This window comes from Bos indicus, chromosome 9 (assembly GCF_029378745.1).
Source record: "Bos indicus isolate NIAB-ARS_2022 breed Sahiwal x Tharparkar chromosome 9, NIAB-ARS_B.indTharparkar_mat_pri_1.0, whole genome shotgun sequence".
Lineage (NCBI taxonomy): Eukaryota > Metazoa > Chordata > Mammalia > Artiodactyla > Bovidae > Bos > Bos indicus.
The window spans coordinates 67,677,470-67,694,192 of NC_091768.1; the positions used below are offsets into that span (position 1 = coordinate 67,677,470).

The window sequence follows — 16,723 nt, forward strand, 5'->3', positions numbered from 1 at the left end:
AACATAACTTTTAGCAGCATCCCATACTGCAGGCCTTTTTACTGGAGAACAGTGAAGACAGAAAAATACTGAATCATAAAGATACCAAAAATAAGGCCAGGTGATATTTTAACATCAGAATCTGAGAAGATATTTTACCAAACATTTGGACAGGAAAGAGATAATAGATGGGACTCTGGTGATTGTACATCACAACCTGGAAAGAGGTGTCCCATAACTCAGTTCTTGGCAGGAGCAGAAGCAGGAATTGCTTTAGTAGTGGTGAATGTAAGAATTGAGCTGAGCAATGAAAGTGTGAGAAATGCCAAGTGAGATCCAGCCAGACTTGGATCTGGAAATCTGGCAAGTCACTATGTGTATGAGTCTTCCATAGAGCTGTAGTTCTGAGGAGGAAGATTAATAGGAAAGCACCGAAAAGAGTCAGGTCATAGACTAAGTACAAACCCTGATGGTGGTAAACTCAGACACAGAGAGAGGTGATACCCTCTAGGGAGACAGAAACCACACCAGGGAAACTTAAACAGGGAAAGAAAGAAAGAAAGAAAGTGAAGTCGTTCAGTTGTGTCCGACTCTTTGCGACCCCGTGGACCATAGCTTACCAGGCTCCTCTGTCCATGGGATTTTCCAGGCAAGAGTACTGGATTGGGTTGCCATTTCCTTCTCCAGGGGATCTTCCCAACCCAGGGATCGAACCCAGGTCTCCTGCATTGCAGGCAGACGCTTTACCATCTGAACCACCAGGGAATAAACAGGGAAAGTAGAATATAAAGAATTGTTAACTGATAAAAGTTAGTTACAAAAAGGATAAAAAACGGATATGAAAGATCCTGAAGTGGTAGCTACTTCAGGAAGATCTACTGAAGCTACTTCACTGGAAGATCCAAAAGAGTAGCTACTACTTCCAGGCTGAGGGGAAAATGAAAGTGTTAGGCACTCAGTTGTATCCTACCCTTTGTGACCCCTTGGACCCGCCAGATCCTCTGTCTCTGGGATTCTCCAGGCAAGAATACTGGAGTGAGTAGCCAGTCCCTTTAGGGGAATCTTCCTGACCTGAGGATCAAACCTGAGTCTCCTGCATTGCAAGCAGGTTGTTTACCTGAGCTATCAGGGAAGCCCCAAGGGTAAGGGGGTGGACTGTAAAGGAAGCAAGGTCTTCCCCCGTTCTCCACTCCCAACAATACTTGGGTTCAGACATCTTTGAAGAGACTGTGGCAACCACAGGGCTACACAGCCTGCTGGTGGTACAACAGCAACAACGACAACGATAATAAATAACTTGCCAGAGTTTATGGGCAAGTGCTGGCCTATAGACACTGCCCATCGTTACTGGAGGATGCAGACTTGCTGGAGCTGCTGAGAAGCAGCCTGTCATGGTCAGTGCTTGAGTGCAGACCTAAACAGCAGGGGAGAGAGTGGCCTGATGGCACAGCTTGGGATTCTTTATGGGCCTCCGGGCTCCCATGCTAAATAAGTAAATAATAGTGATGATGATAGTAAAGAAGAACCACAACCCAGAAGAGAAATGTCTTTCCATGACCATGGCCTTATTTGGGTCTCTCCTGGACCCTCTAAAGACTAAGTTTAACATTCTGTTACTGGCCAGGGGGAAATGTCCGTAGAGGTTTAACTGTAATGTCATAAAACAAGGCAAAGAGGAGTGAGTTTAGAGCTCAGAGACAGCAGAGAGATCCTTGGCACAGCTGATCTCTGAAAATGATGTATTCCAAGATCTTAAATAACATTTTAGTAATTCACTTAAATTTTCATTTAAATTCAAGGAGCTTTGAGCTCTAAATCAGAAGCAGAAAGCCTTAAGGAATAGAAGACGAGATATGTGGATGAGCAGCAAATTGAAAATTGCTGCTGAGATGAAACAAAAAAATTATTGAAAAGAAGCTAAAAATGCAATACTGTAATTAAAATAAGCATTGATGTTATATACATACAACAGAATTTTCACTGTGTTAGGATAGCAAGGACAAAATGGAGAACAAATTGGAGAGGCAAATAGGGAGATGACTACAGAAGACATTAGTAAATTATAGATTTGACAGATAGAAATTATGTACTTCAAGAATTACAGGTGATTCTGAAGAAGAAAATTGATAAATTAGAACAGAAGTAAAAATCAAAAACAAAGTTGAAGAAATAGTACTGAATTAAAAAACAATTGTATTCTCAAACTGAAAGAGTTCACCATATTCCAGTAAATTAATTTTTTAAAAGACTCAAACTTGTATAAATTTCTAGCAAGATATCATATTATATAAATTATGAGAATATATCTAGGAATATCTATATATATATACTAGATATATATATATATCTAGTATATCTAGGAAGAAGAAAAAAAGGTTACTGGCAAGACACTTCAAATTGGGCCTGTCTGCAAAACTTAACTCGAAAAAAAAACCCTAGTATCATTTTTCCTCTAAATTCTTCCTGGCTTCCCCACATCTGGTTTGGTACTTTTTGTATACTCTCATAGGATTTTGCACTTCGCCTATTATATCATGCTTATTCCATTGTGTTATATTTATATATTCTTTCCCTTGATTAAACTGTAATATATGTCTCTAAACACTAAATGCTGTAAAAAGGAAATGATAAGGTAAAATGGCTTTGTCAGAAGTTCACTCTTTGAAACAAGAGGTGTTTGAAGAAAATCTATACCTAACTCCTCCTCACCACAAAGAGAGAAAATGCAGTTTCTTTCTTATTCAATAGCTTTATGGTTTCTGGACACTCATATATTTTAGTAAGTGCAGGAAGCAATTTTAGCATTATGTTCACCAGTGTTTCCCAAGCGACTCAGCTAGAACAGTACAAAGCATATAACAGACACATGATTAATATGTACTTAATGGAAGCATAGAAGCATTAGAATTAAAATTTAAAGATATTGCCTGTGAAATGGTATTAACTGTTGCTATTTTCATCTCCTCTGTAGGCTTGTAACTGCAGCTCAGTAGGCTCCTTGGATTTCCAGTGCGATCTAAACACGGGCCAGTGCAAGTGTCATCCAAAATTCTCTGGTGCAAAATGTACAGAGTGCACTCGAGGTCACTGGAACTACCCTCACTGCAGTCCCTGTGACTGCTTCCTGTCAGGGACTGATGACTCAACCTGTGATTTAGAGACTAAAAAATGCTCCTGCATCGATCAGACTGGGCAGTGTACTTGTAAGGTATGCGCTGCTGAAATTTAGGAAGGAAAAAAAAACCTTACTCAGTTCTATGTGCATTGCTGTTTTAACTTCAGTTATTTATTCCTGCATCATTAAGCTGAAAAGAAGGACATACGAAAATTCATTGCCAGACGCAGAGACTTTTCCTGATATACAGATAAGCACTGCTTTTTAAGAACTTATTTTCAACCAGAACCCAATTTTTTTTTCCCTAGCTCAAATGAATGATGTATTTTCGAAAGTAAAGTTTAGTTTCTCTTTACGTATTTACTTTTCTTAAACAAGAATAATCTGGAAGGGAAAAGAAGTCAGTTCTCTTAAGCATCACTAGAGAAAACCACAGCTAAATGATAAAGTTTATTTTTTTAAAAAATTACTCTTCAAATTAACCCACAATCACTGTACACTGAAAAATATATTTACTGCTGTGGAAGTTCAGTAAAATTTCTTCAAGTATAAACACTGACATTACAAACAGTGACTGTATGCAAATTCCAGCCCTCATTAATACTGCTAAATGATGTAGAAAAACAGTTGATTAAAAATGATAAGAAGGATTTTTTCCCCCTAAGATATTTCTGGAAAATCAATCCCAGGATAAATGCAGTAAAGACTGGGTCAGAAGCATTAGTATATTTTCAAGAAAAGTCTATGCAAAGAGGGTCCAAGGAAACAGGAAGGTGAAATCTGGAGGGGTTGTGAAGATTCTTGAGAATTTAGGAAAATGGAAGCTTCTGCCATTAAAAGTCCTAGACAAAACAAAAAGTATGATGGTGCATTATTACATATTATGGTTATATATTATATTTAATACATGCTATATGTGTGTATATTCAGCATTCCAAAATAACTATATGAATCTATATTTTAACATCTTTCTTGCTTTTCACAACTTTGCATCACATCAAAGTTTGGGAATCAGTGGAATTTCATTTCACTTTCAAAATTCTAATGACTCTTTCATAATCCTCACAGTGGAATAGTAGGAAATGTGCTGCTTAAATGTAAAAGAAAATAATATACAATATTCTTAATAATGTATGTAGTTATAAATAAAGTGTTTTTTTAGACCAATGACATGCTAACAAAGAGATTACCTACTCTGCTATTTGAGATGTGAATTTAATATTCAGTGTTCTTTTATTTATTTTTTGTTTCATTTTCTTTAAAACATTCTCCTGTTATTTATTCTTGAGTTTATTTCTCTCACAACTTCCCCATATGGACTCTGAAGAACTCTCCTCTTTCTTCAGGTGAATGTGGAAGGGATCCACTGTGACAGGTGCCGGCCTGGCAAATTCGGACTTGAGGCCAAGAACCCACTTGGCTGCAGCAGCTGCTATTGCTTTGGCACCACTACTCAGTGCTCTGAAGCAAAAGGACTGATCCGTACGTGGGTGAGTAAGGACCTGCTGAGCCATGTAATGGTATAACGTTAGTTCCTGCTGGTGTCTTTTAGCCAGGCACCAAGGGGCAGGAGGAAATGGCAAAACGTTTAAGTAACCTTTTCCCCTGTGCTCATTTAGAACTGGTAGAGGGGCCATGTGCCATTAGATGATTGGAGTAGACACCTTTTTTATTCTTTCTTTAAAAGTATTCATTTACTGTGGATAAGGAAATAGATGCCAAGTGAGCAAGGAAAACATTATAAGGGAAATGTTATGTCTGGGGATGGGAAGAAGCTGCCTTCTGCAGAGTGAGAGCATTAGAGCAGGAAAGTAGATGTGTGCTCATGTAGTGAAAATCTGAACTGGTTGCTCATTTATTCCAACCAGCCTTAGAGAATTGTCACTCGTTAGGATGGAAAAATGTTCATTTTTAACCTTAATTTTCCTTTAACCCTTCCTACTTTTCAACTCTGCTTTTTGTTAGTGTGAAAGACCAGTTGCACAGATGTTGTAGATTTCCCTAGGCAAACAAGTCCGAAGGGTTTATCGCCTCTCCTGTCTTCATTGCCCATGAGTTATGTTTCTCATGAGAATACTTCATCATATGGGGATAGGGCCACAGATAGACACACAGTCCTTTTAGAGGAGGCCTCCAAAGACTTACACTTAACACCCTGCTGTGTTTTTACCCCACACAGGTAACTCTGAAGCCTGAGCAGACCATCCTGCCACTGGTGGATGAGGCCCTGCAGCACACAACTACAAAAGGCATCATTTTTCAGCATCCGGAGATCGTTGCACACATGGATCTGGTGAGACAAGAGCTCCATTTGGAACCTTTTTATTGGAAACTTCCAGAACAATTTGAAGGAAAGAAGGTAAGGACAAGAATGTTGAAGTCACATGAGAGCAAAATGAAACATGTTTTTAGAATAAGGCTATTCAGAGATTTATCTAACTCATCATTTCTCATTTTATTTTGTCAGTTGATGGCCTATGGCGGTAAACTCAGGTACACCATCTATTTTGAGGCTAGGGAAGAGACAGGTTTCTCTACATACAACCCACAAGTTATCATTCGAGGTGGAACTCCTGCTCATGCAAGGATTATCATCAGGCATATGGCTGCTCCTCTGATTGGCCAATTGACTAGGCATGAAATTGAAATGACAGAGGTAAGGTGGTTAGGTGTTGGGTGCCATGTTGCCAATGCATTTGCACTGAGTTTCTTCACAGTGGTTTCTTTTCTCGTTAACAGAAAGAATGGAAATATTATGGTGATGATCCTCGAATCAGCAGAACTGTGACCCGTGAAGACTTCCTGGATGTACTATATGATATCCATTATATTCTTATCAAGGCTACATATGGAAATATCATGAGACAAAGCAGGTAAACTATAATAAATATCCAAGTTAGTTTCTTCTTCTCGAGTCTATAAGAAAGATCAGTGAGATGTCAGACAAGAAAGATTTAGAAGTTGGGTTGCTAGTGTGATGATAGAAGACTAGTCAAGAATGACATCCAGGTCACCTGGTGTGAGTTATCACCACCATTTCCCCAACAAGAGACACAGAACCAGAAGCAAGATTAAGGGGGCAGATATTGAACTGATCCTCAACATGGTGAATTTCAGATGCTAAGCAAAAATTCAGGAGAAGATGTCCTGCAAGGTAGAGAGAGTTTGCTGCTGGGCTATAAATACGTTGTGAGATTGCTGAGAAAGTGTCCTCCTTCAACCCTCAGGGGAACTGGGCAGGGCCAAGTTGGTCCTGTCTCTTCCAACCATATGCATTACACACTCCAGTGTGTAATAGGATATAGCCATCTTCCCTCTGCCATTCGCACCTGTTCACTCCAATGTGTAATATGATATAGCCATCTTCCCTCTGCCTTATGATGTGAAAAGACTGGGGATCACATTGAATAAGAAAGTACACAGAAGAAGAGCAAAAATGACTGTCATGAAAGCCAAAGGATGAGAATACTATAAAGGTGTGGGTATGGTCTTTTAATGACCCAAAGAGGACAATTAAAATGAAGCTCTTTGAAAGTTAGAATCACCAGTAACAATTACAATACCAGTTTTAGTGAAGTTCTAGGGCAGTAAGAGCCTCAAAGTTTTGAGGAATGAATGGGACACAATGAATCTAATATTATGAGTGGAGACTATTGTTTTCTGTGAATAAAATTGTAAAAGGGAAGAAAGAGGTAATGTCAAAGGTCAAGGGCTGATTGTTTAATCTGAGAGACAAGTAAGCATGTTTATATTACCATGGGACCGGGGAGGGGGAAGAATTAGCAGCAAGATATACATAAAAATGATAGAATAAAGAGAAAATAAATAATGGAGAAGTTGTGGTACTTCAACATCGTGAGTACACATTTACTTGAGGTCATGTGCCTCAAGTATAACGAAAACTTATCTAATGAGATAGAATGAGGAACTGTACAGATGTAGCTAAATGTTTACTGTGGAGACAGAAAGTTGAGATTATACACATAGTCTCAGTTTCTCTGGCGTGTTAGTGTCTCTATTATAAGAATATGAAATCAATAGATGTTTAAAAATAATCTTATGTAACAAAATAGTAGATCAGTGCAGGAAAGCAAGAGAAAATTATGAACCCTCTCATTGACAAATCAATGAATCTAAAAATACCATGTTTCAAATGTTTCCATTATTAAGCATGTGGCAGAAAATCCTTTCTTTATTGCAGAAGATCCATATTGCTCTTCTGATTATACCAGAAGTAGAGACCAAATCAAGGACCAAAATTCACTTTCAAGTCTGTATTGCTTTGATTTCTTTTTCATATTTCTTATTTCTGACAGGAGATTCTTTTTTTTAATCGTAGATCTTTGTTGGTTATCTATTGATATTTTAAATATAAAAATGTGTATATGTCAATCCCAAGCAGGAGATTCTTTCCATGAAATAATTTTTAAAAGCATGAACCAAAATATCTTGTCAATTATATTGTTAATTATTTTAGAATAAAAAATATAAATTAGGTGACAGAAGCCAAACAGGTTCACATGTTGTAGAAGAAAGCAAGTAACCTTGTGAGTGTGCAAATATGTTATTTTGAAAATTGTTCCCTGCTTAATAAAAAAAGTTTGCTAGCACACAGAATATTTTGTTAGTAGATCTGTTAGAAATGATGTTGTCCTGCATTTTTCATCATGCTTTTTTCACCTCTCACACTGATCCCACCTTTCTGCACCTTAAGACTGCTTTTTCCCTTAAGTCCCTTTCTCTTATCACTTTATTTCATATACCTCACTAGATAATATCCTTTGGCTTAGGATTTCCTTTTTAAAAAACACTAAAATAAGTAAATACTTCACTTTTTCTAGAGTCAATAAAAACTAGAGTGAACACCTAGTAACGATAAAAACAAATAAACAGTGGATCAGCACTTGATTTTGTAAGACAAAGAATTTTGACAAAGATCAGAAATATGTTTGAGTCTTCCTCTCAACATAGTTAAGACAGAACCCCACTTCTTTATTCAGTTACAAATTTAAACAGTCTCAGAAGCAAAGAGTTTTTTATACATGTGGTTTGAGATTCCAACTTTGTACATGTTAACGCTGAAATTTCCTTTTTTCTTTGCTTTTGTACTCTCCTACAAAAATTTATTTGAAGATCTTAACAACTTTGTTTTTTAGTATTCATTTACATAGAAGTCTGAATTTGGCTAAATCCCTGATTCAGGCAAAACAGTCAGTCTCTCATTCCCCAGGGGAAAAAAAAGATAATGTGTTGCAGAAATGTCTATTGCTAACACCATTCAGGTTCCATTTGATTTTTAAATACTCACTAGTCTGTTGTGTGTGTGTATGTGCCAGAGAAGGGAAGATGATGCTAGTAACTCCTCAGGTTATAGAATACCGTGAGATAACAGCAGAGATGATTTCTCAACAAACACCAGGTTACCTTCTTACTCCAGAGAATGCAGAGTGCTCCTTAAAGGAGGGGAGTGGCTTATTTACATATCACAAATGCTGTGCATCTACAAGAAGAGGAGAATGAAATCTGAATTTTAACTGAACATGTGTTGCATAAAGGCTGGCTGGTCTTCAGATCCCAGATTACAATAGGAGCCAAATCAGAATGTGCATTCATAATTCAGTACCAATAAAACCTACCTATGCTTGTTATAAAGTTTATGATTCAAGCTCCTTAAGCTTTTAGAGGTGCCTTTTATTGAAGCAAAACTATTCATTGTCTCATTTAAAAGTTTATTTGCAGAACATTTCATGTTACCAGTTAGTCAGTCATGAAATAGTCTGAGTTTATGGACTGCATATATTTTTAATGTATAATTTCAAATTACTGCAAAAGGTATCAGTATTTTCACTGTGAATAATTTTTTTCAATTACAAGGACCTTTCCACCAATAGGAAATGTGGATTAAGTTAGTTGAAGGAAAGACTAATTTGAGAGGTTCTTTATCTTCAGAAAGAGATCAATATTACTGTAATATGCTCAAGCATTGTTTTCTAGGTGGTTTTCTAAAGTTCTTGAAAGAATGTTCAGAGATTCAAGAGCAAGAAATTGGGACCAGTTGCAAAGTAAAAGCAATTTCACTAGTAATGACAGGAGATTTGCCAACAGAGAATGACCTTGAGTTGTCTCTTTGAAAGAATGAAAATATCTAATTAATTGGCCATGTCTACCTGAAGCCACTCACATTTTTAGAAGCGGAGGGAAAACTCTTTATAATAACTTCTCAACAGAACATCAGACATCTAATTTCCCAAACACTTTATGATTTATGTGAATATTTTGCTAATGTGGAATCTCACCCTTTGAGGAAGCAAAAATGCAGGAGTAAGATGTGGAACATGGAGCCCCTAAAATTTAGCAGCTCCAAAACAATAGAATGAGTTTGTGGTTGTTAACAAAACCTTGGGAAGACCCTTCTTGCAGGATTGAGTATTTTCTAGGTAAGCTTAATTTACTGGTACTGCCATCTAAGTATTTGCTCGCTATTTCCAGGATTTCTGAAATCTCAATGGAGGTAGCTGAACCAGGACGCATCACAGCAGTGACTCCTCCAGCTCACTTGATAGAAAAATGTGATTGTCCCCCAGGCTATTCTGGCTTGTCCTGTGAGGTAAGCTGGCTCCAACTAACCTGCTAAAGCCCGACTTACTTAACCAGCTGAATGGAAATACTCCCAGGACCACCTTTAATGCAATCGGTTTTACTTTCAAGCATACCTTCAACCTACTTTATTTGAATTTCCACTCATAGTATGTGATTGCAGTAAGAAGAAGATGATGTTATTGTTTGCTAGAAGTTGGACTCATGACTCAAGGGAAATATTTAATAAAAATTAAAAGATTTGTAAAAATATGAAACAGGAAATAATGTTTTCTTAAGGCCCACTTACTGCATCTGATCTGTTTTCTTGGCACTTTTTTATGAACAGTTAGAGACATTGAAACTTCAGTGATTATGAGATAAGATTATATTGGGATTTGAGAGAATTTGAGAGATTGTTTTAAAATACAGTATGTCAGAACTTAGGCAATAAATATCAGACTTTTCCCTTTAATATAGGCTTCTCAAAAGGACATATAACTGGCACTGTTCCAGCAGTGCCACTCTCCTTCAGTCATTGTATTTTTAAAACTGCATTGGTTACTTTCTGAGGTATTCCTTTGACTATCTTCAGAACCGGTGAATTTTCTAGATCTTTACTTTGTGGTGGTGGTTTAGCTGCTAAGTCGTGTTCAACTCTGCCAATGGACTATAGCCCACCAGGCTCCTCTGTCCATGAGATTTCCCAGGCAAGAATACTGGAGTGGGCTGCCATGTCCTCTCCAGAGGGTCTTCCTGACTCAGAGATGGAACCTGGCTCTCCTGCATTATAGGCCAATTCTTTACCAACTGAACCAATTTAACTGTTAAAAATATTAAATCTTAATAGTGCTGTACTAAGTCACTTCCATGAAATTAAAAGACTCTTGCTCCTTGGATGAAAAGCTATCACCAACCTAGACAGCATTTTAAAAAGCAGAGACATTACTTTGCCAACAAAGGTCCATCTAGTCAAAGCTACAGTTTTTCCAGTAGTCGTGTATGGATGCGAGAGTTGGACTACAAAGAAAGCTGAGTGCTGAAGAATTGATGCTTTTGAACTGTGGTGCTGGAGAAGACTCTTGAGAGTCCCTTGGACTGCAAGGAGATGCAACCAGTCAATCCTAAAGGAAATCAGTTCTGAATATTCATTGGAAGGACTGATGCTGAAGCTGAAACTCCAGTACTTTGGCCACCTGATGCAAAGAACTGACTCCTTGGAAAAGACTCTGTTGCTGGGAAAGATTGAAGGCAGGAGGAGAAGGAGATGACAGAGGATGAGATGGTTGGATGGTATCACCAACTTGATGGACATGAGTTTGAGGAAGCTCTTGGAGTTGGTGGAGGACAGGGAAGTCTGGCACACTGTGACTGAACTGAAGTCACTTCAGTCACGTCCAGCTCTTTGCAACCCTATAAACCAATCTAAGAAGAAAGAATTTGTGCTATAGAGCTGGAGCAAGCCATGGAGGCCCCTCCCAGGCCAGCCAGTTGCTGCACTGAGGGGTCTGACGGAGAGGGACCGAGTGTGGAGGCAGTTACTAGGGTCTTGGGGATTTACCAGCTGAAGCCAAAGCAGGTTTATAAGCTGCACAAGGCTAAACTGTAGCCTGCCAGGCTCCTCTGTTCATGGAATTCTCCAGGCAAGAACACTGTAGTGGGTTGCCATCTCCTTCTCCAGGGGGATCTTCCCAACCAAGGAATCAAACCCGGGTCTCCTGGGTACTCCTGCATTGCAGGCAGATTCAGGGTATGATCTAGGGAAAGGTGGAATTGCTGACAACCTGGCCTGGGTTTGAATCTCTACTTCATTGTGTACTAAGACTGAGACCTTGTGCAGCTTATAAACCTGCTTTGGCTTCAGCTGGTAAATCCCCAAGACCCTGAGTAACTGCCACCACACCCGGTCCCTCTCCTTCAGACCCCTCAGTGCAGCAACTGGCTGGCCCAGGAAGGGCCTCCACAGCTTGCTCCAGCTCTACAGCACAAATTCTTTCCTCTTAGATTGGTTGATGGCCCCCCCACACACCAGTTAGATATTTTTAACATCTCTCCCATCTACTGCCCAAGAATCACAGAAAGACTAAATGAACTAGAACTTAAGCACTTATCACAGTGCCTGGTGGAGTCATTATTAGTTAATGTGGTTAATAGTATTATTACTGGAATAAATAGTTTACATCAGTGTATTTATTTATAAATATAGTGGACCCTTGAACAACTTAGAACTGCCTGGATCCACTTATGTATGAATTTTTTCAGTAAATATACAGTAGGCCCTCCACCAGTTTCCATTCCATGGATCCAACCAACTGCAATCAAAAATTCCATCTGTGGTTGCTTAAATCCACTAATGCTGAATCCATGGATATGAGAGAGCCGAGTCAGATTTCAGGATCAATGGAGACTCCTGGAACTAATCTCCTGGCAGATAATGAGGAAGGACTATAATTTTGTATAGCTTTTGTAAATAGGATTTGAGAAGTTCTATTAAGTATGGTTTTCAAGGCAGGTGAAATACAACTTTAAAACAATGAACATGACTCTCCTGAGAGGTGGCATGGTATGATGAAAATAGAAAGGCATTTGGTTTGGGTGAATCCTGCCTAACTCCTCCAGATGAACAGGGCATTGGCTTTTTGTTATTGGACTTTGGGGTTTTTTTTTTTAACTTGTACAATCATCATGTGGATTAATGTAAATGAAAATATAAATATAAAGATCTAAACGTAAGACCAGAAACTATAAAACTCCTAGAGGAGAACATAGGCAAAACACTCTCCGACATACATCACAGCAGGATCCTCTATGACCCACCTCCCAGAATATTGGAAATAAAAGCAAAAATAAACAAATGGGACCTAATTAACCTTAAAAGCTTCTGCACATCAAAGGAAACTATTAGCAAGGTGAAAAGACAGCCTTCAGAATGGGAGAAAATAATAGCAAATGAAGCAACCGACAAACAACTAATCTCAAAAATATACAAGCAACTCCTACAGCTCAACTCCAGAAAAATAAACGACCCAATCAAAAAATGGGCCAAAGAACTAAATAGACATTTCTCCAAAGAAGACATACAGATGGCTAACAAACACATGAAAAGATGCTCAACATCACTCATTATCAGAGAAATGCAAATCAAAACCACTATGAGGTACCATTTCACACCAGTCAGAATGGCTGCGATCCAAAAGTCTACAAATAATAAGTGCTGGAGAGGGTGTGGAGAAAAGGGAACCCTTTTACACTGTTGGTGGGAATGCAAACTAGTACAGCCACTATGGAGAACAGTGTGGAGATTCCTTAAAAAACTGGAAATAGAACTGCCTTATGATCCAGCAACCCCACTGCTGGGCATACACACTGAGAAAACCAGAAGGGAAAGAGACACGTGTACCCCAATGTTCATCGCAGCACTGTTTATAATAGCCAAGACATGGAAGCAACCTAGATGTCCATCAGCAGATGAATGGATAAGAAAGCTGTGGTACATATACACAATGGAGTATTACTCAGCCATTAAAAAGAATACATTTGAATCAGTTCTAATGAGGCGGATGAAACTGGAGCCTATTATACAGAGTGAAGTAAGCCAGAAGGAAAAACATAAATACAGTATACTAACGCATATATATGGAATTTAGAAAGATGGTAACAATAACCCGGTGTACGAGACAGCAAAAGAGACACTGATGTATAGAACAGTCTTATGGACTCTGTGGGAGAGGGAGAGGGTGGGAAGATTGGGGAGAATGGCAATGAAACATGTAAAATATCATGTAGGAAACGAGTTGCCAGTCCAGGTTCGATGCATGATGCTGGATGCTTGGGGCTGGTACACTGGGACGGCCCAGAGGGATGGTATGGGGAGGGAGGAGGGAGGAGGGTTCAGGATGGGGAACACATGTATACCTGTGGCGGATTCATTTTTATATTTGGCAAAACTAATACAATTATGTAAAGTTTAAAAATAAAAAAAAATAAAATAAAAAAAAAATAAAAGAGAAAAAAAAAAAAAATAAAATCTCCATTGTAAATTGAAATGCCATTCAACTTAGCTATCATCATATGAATTTCACATAGTCATAAAACCATTTCATAAGAATAACTGTAAATATCTGTGAAATATTTTTGGAATAAATTTTTAGCTCTGTGACTGCTCTGAATGGCAATATTTATTTGAATGAACAAATAATCCATCTCCTTATTGTCATAACTCCTTCATACACATGTATACTTTTGCACATACACCAGTAACCATATCCCTGGAATAGGAAATGGCAACCTGCTCCAGTATTCTTTCCTGGAAAATTCCATGGACAGAGGAGCCTGCTGGGCTACAGACCATAGGGTCACAAATAGTTAGACTCAACTGAGTGACTTAGCACAATAAGTATGTTTATTGTACTTAAAATCACAACCCAATATGTGTGAAATATCAATATGTACACACAGTGGAGATGTGAAAAAATGAGACAGTGAAAAAGGCACATACAGAATATGCTACCTTTACAATGAGCATGAAAAAAGATAAAAGAAAGAATTTGAGATTTTTCTAGACAAAAGGTGGAATTTTATTTATCCCAAGGAATGTTGGCCTGCACTGCTGTCTCACTGTGTGACCTTGGTCAATCCCTTAATTGCTATCGGCCTTAGTTATTATATAGTTAGCAAATCTATAAAATTACAGGTTGGGTTCTGTAGTTCCAACATTCTCTGGTTCTACGATATTATTTTTCTATACAACATATTGAGTAAGTAATCAAGATTGACCTTTAGATATCTCAAAAAGAAACTCACTACAGCTATGTTTTCTGCATTTATTTAAAAGAATACTCTTCCCTTATAAAGAAAAATATTAGCAAAGAAGCAAATGATTTTAATGCAATCTGCTTTCACACACACACACACACACATGCACACACCTTCCATTCCAGATTTTAAATGTTAAAACTCATCTTATTATAATCAACAAGCTTTTAAATAGTATATTCTAAAATGTACTTTCCTATTAATTATAGTAAATTTCCATCATTATATGAAAATATAAATTAGGACAAATAAAGCAAATATTATATGAAAAAAATCAAGAAAAACTAGACATACATACAAACTATGATCTGCATTGGTGGCTTCACCTATGTCCTGTGAATTTCACTTAAAGTCCTATGGACAGACAATAATTACAGTAATATCTTTAGTGGCAAGATTAGAGAATAAAGACCAATCTCTTATAATAAGGTACTGAGGTTTTCTCCACAACCCATTGCCTCTAATCCATTATGCATCTTGTTTATAATTCATCTTGATTCTAAAGTGTAATTACTCAGGCATAAAATCTCATCATCAAAGCAAGAACTAAGGACAGGTTTAAAATAATACATCCCATTCTAGTAACATATGCTTTGGGTCGTGAATACACAAAGCAATTCCTTTACAATATTTTCACCAAATGTAAGGTATTCTAGAGACATATGCATTTACAAGCTACTCATTTCATGTTTTTATACAGAAATGTGGTTGCAAATAAACAAAATTAAGTTTTAGTTACCATACAGCCAGTTGTGAGGACCTAGCATTGTCTATTACCTGTAGGATTATAATACTATAGCCCTGTTCATTGAAAATGTCAGTTCTAGAAATGATTACTTTTTATAATTTATCATTAGAAGTAGAGACTGGGTTACCTTTAGATAGATATCAAATAAAAAACACAATTTCCTTATCACTTTTGCTGTTGTGGGAGCCATTTAGATTACCATACTTTACCTAAGCTGCTCCTCACTATTACCTCAGTTAACATTGTTTTCTCAACTGACCTAATCTCAGGTTAGGGTGTATGCAGAAACTGAAACTATTCGTTGTTGAATATGTGGTTCTCTGCAATAAGACCATGGAAATCAGATATTCACAGATAATCTCTTGGTGATGTTTTGTTCATTTAATCATCTTTCCCCTTCCACCATGTTTTAATAGTGCTTCTGACTCACGGCTAAATGGTTAGTATATACTGGATCACCTCTCACAAACTGTCAGGTGACTACCAAAAATACGTTTTTTAAATACTCAATGTATACCTATTACCAGCTCATGACACTCAAAAGACAAAATAGTAAGACAGACTTTTTTTCTTATACATGCATGCTTCTGGGGATGTCCTTTACCATTTTCATTGTACATGGAAGACCCAAAGACTCTTCATATTCATTAAATATTAAGGAACATGGTAGGGTAAGTGGCATACGTTGTAAGTGTGTTTCTCAGTGCAGTAAAGAACAATCACCATTGGCTTTTTTTTTTTTTTAGTATATTCTCAATGACTAAAAAGTTATCTGGAATAGAAACAACTCATTGATTTATTAAAAATCAAGCACTGCACACACACATCATCTCATTTAATCCTCACAGCAACCCTGTTAAAAAACACACACACAACTGACCATTTATTGAGAGCTTACTGTATCCTTCACAACGTTACGTGCATTCCCTAATATACTGACACCAACATTGAGTGTATTGTGATTCTCATTTTATGGGTGAGGAAATGAAAGCCCAGGCAGGTTAGGAAACCTGCCCTTTATCACATGGTTAGAAGACAGTGAACAGCTATTTAAACCTGGCTCAAAAAACCTAGATACATGAATGTGTGCATGCATGCTAAGTCACTTCAGTCATGTCCAACTTTTTGTGACTCTATGGACTATAGCCTGCTAGGCTTCTCTGTCCATTGGATTCTCCAGACAAGAATACTGGAGTAGGTTGTCAGGTCCTTCTCCAGGGGATCTTCCCAACCCAAGGATCGAACCAACGTCTCTTATGTCTGCTGCATTGGCAGGCAGGTTCTTTACCACTAGTGCCACCTGGGAAGCCCCAGATACATTACTAGTCACCCACTAAGTTCTGCAACACCCTTACATTCCAGGTGAGGAAACTTCAGTCCATAGTATTTAAAATCTGTACAAGTCATCTGTAGTAAGTGGTAGAACAGGAAATAAACCCAGGATTGTCTGATTGTAAAACCCATGTAAAGATACGAGAGAGTGTTTTTTT

The 16,723-nt window shown here is 37.8% G+C and overlaps 1 protein-coding gene across 2 annotated transcripts in view; it reads left to right on the forward strand.

The window, feature by feature from the left end:
• The window catches only part of LAMA2 (laminin subunit alpha 2), a 694,677-nt gene that overhangs the window by 460,481 nt on the left and 217,473 nt on the right, over positions 1-16,723 (forward strand). For both annotated transcript variants that reach the window (XM_070795552.1, XM_070795553.1), the window contains exons 23-28: positions 2,951-3,187; positions 4,441-4,584; positions 5,274-5,453; positions 5,562-5,750; positions 5,834-5,967; positions 9,584-9,701. In XM_070795552.1, the coding sequence (XP_070651653.1) occupies positions 2,951-3,187; positions 4,441-4,584; positions 5,274-5,453; positions 5,562-5,750; positions 5,834-5,967; positions 9,584-9,701 (1,002 nt within the window). The remainder of the gene's footprint in view (positions 1-2,950; positions 3,188-4,440; positions 4,585-5,273; positions 5,454-5,561; positions 5,751-5,833; positions 5,968-9,583; positions 9,702-16,723) is intronic.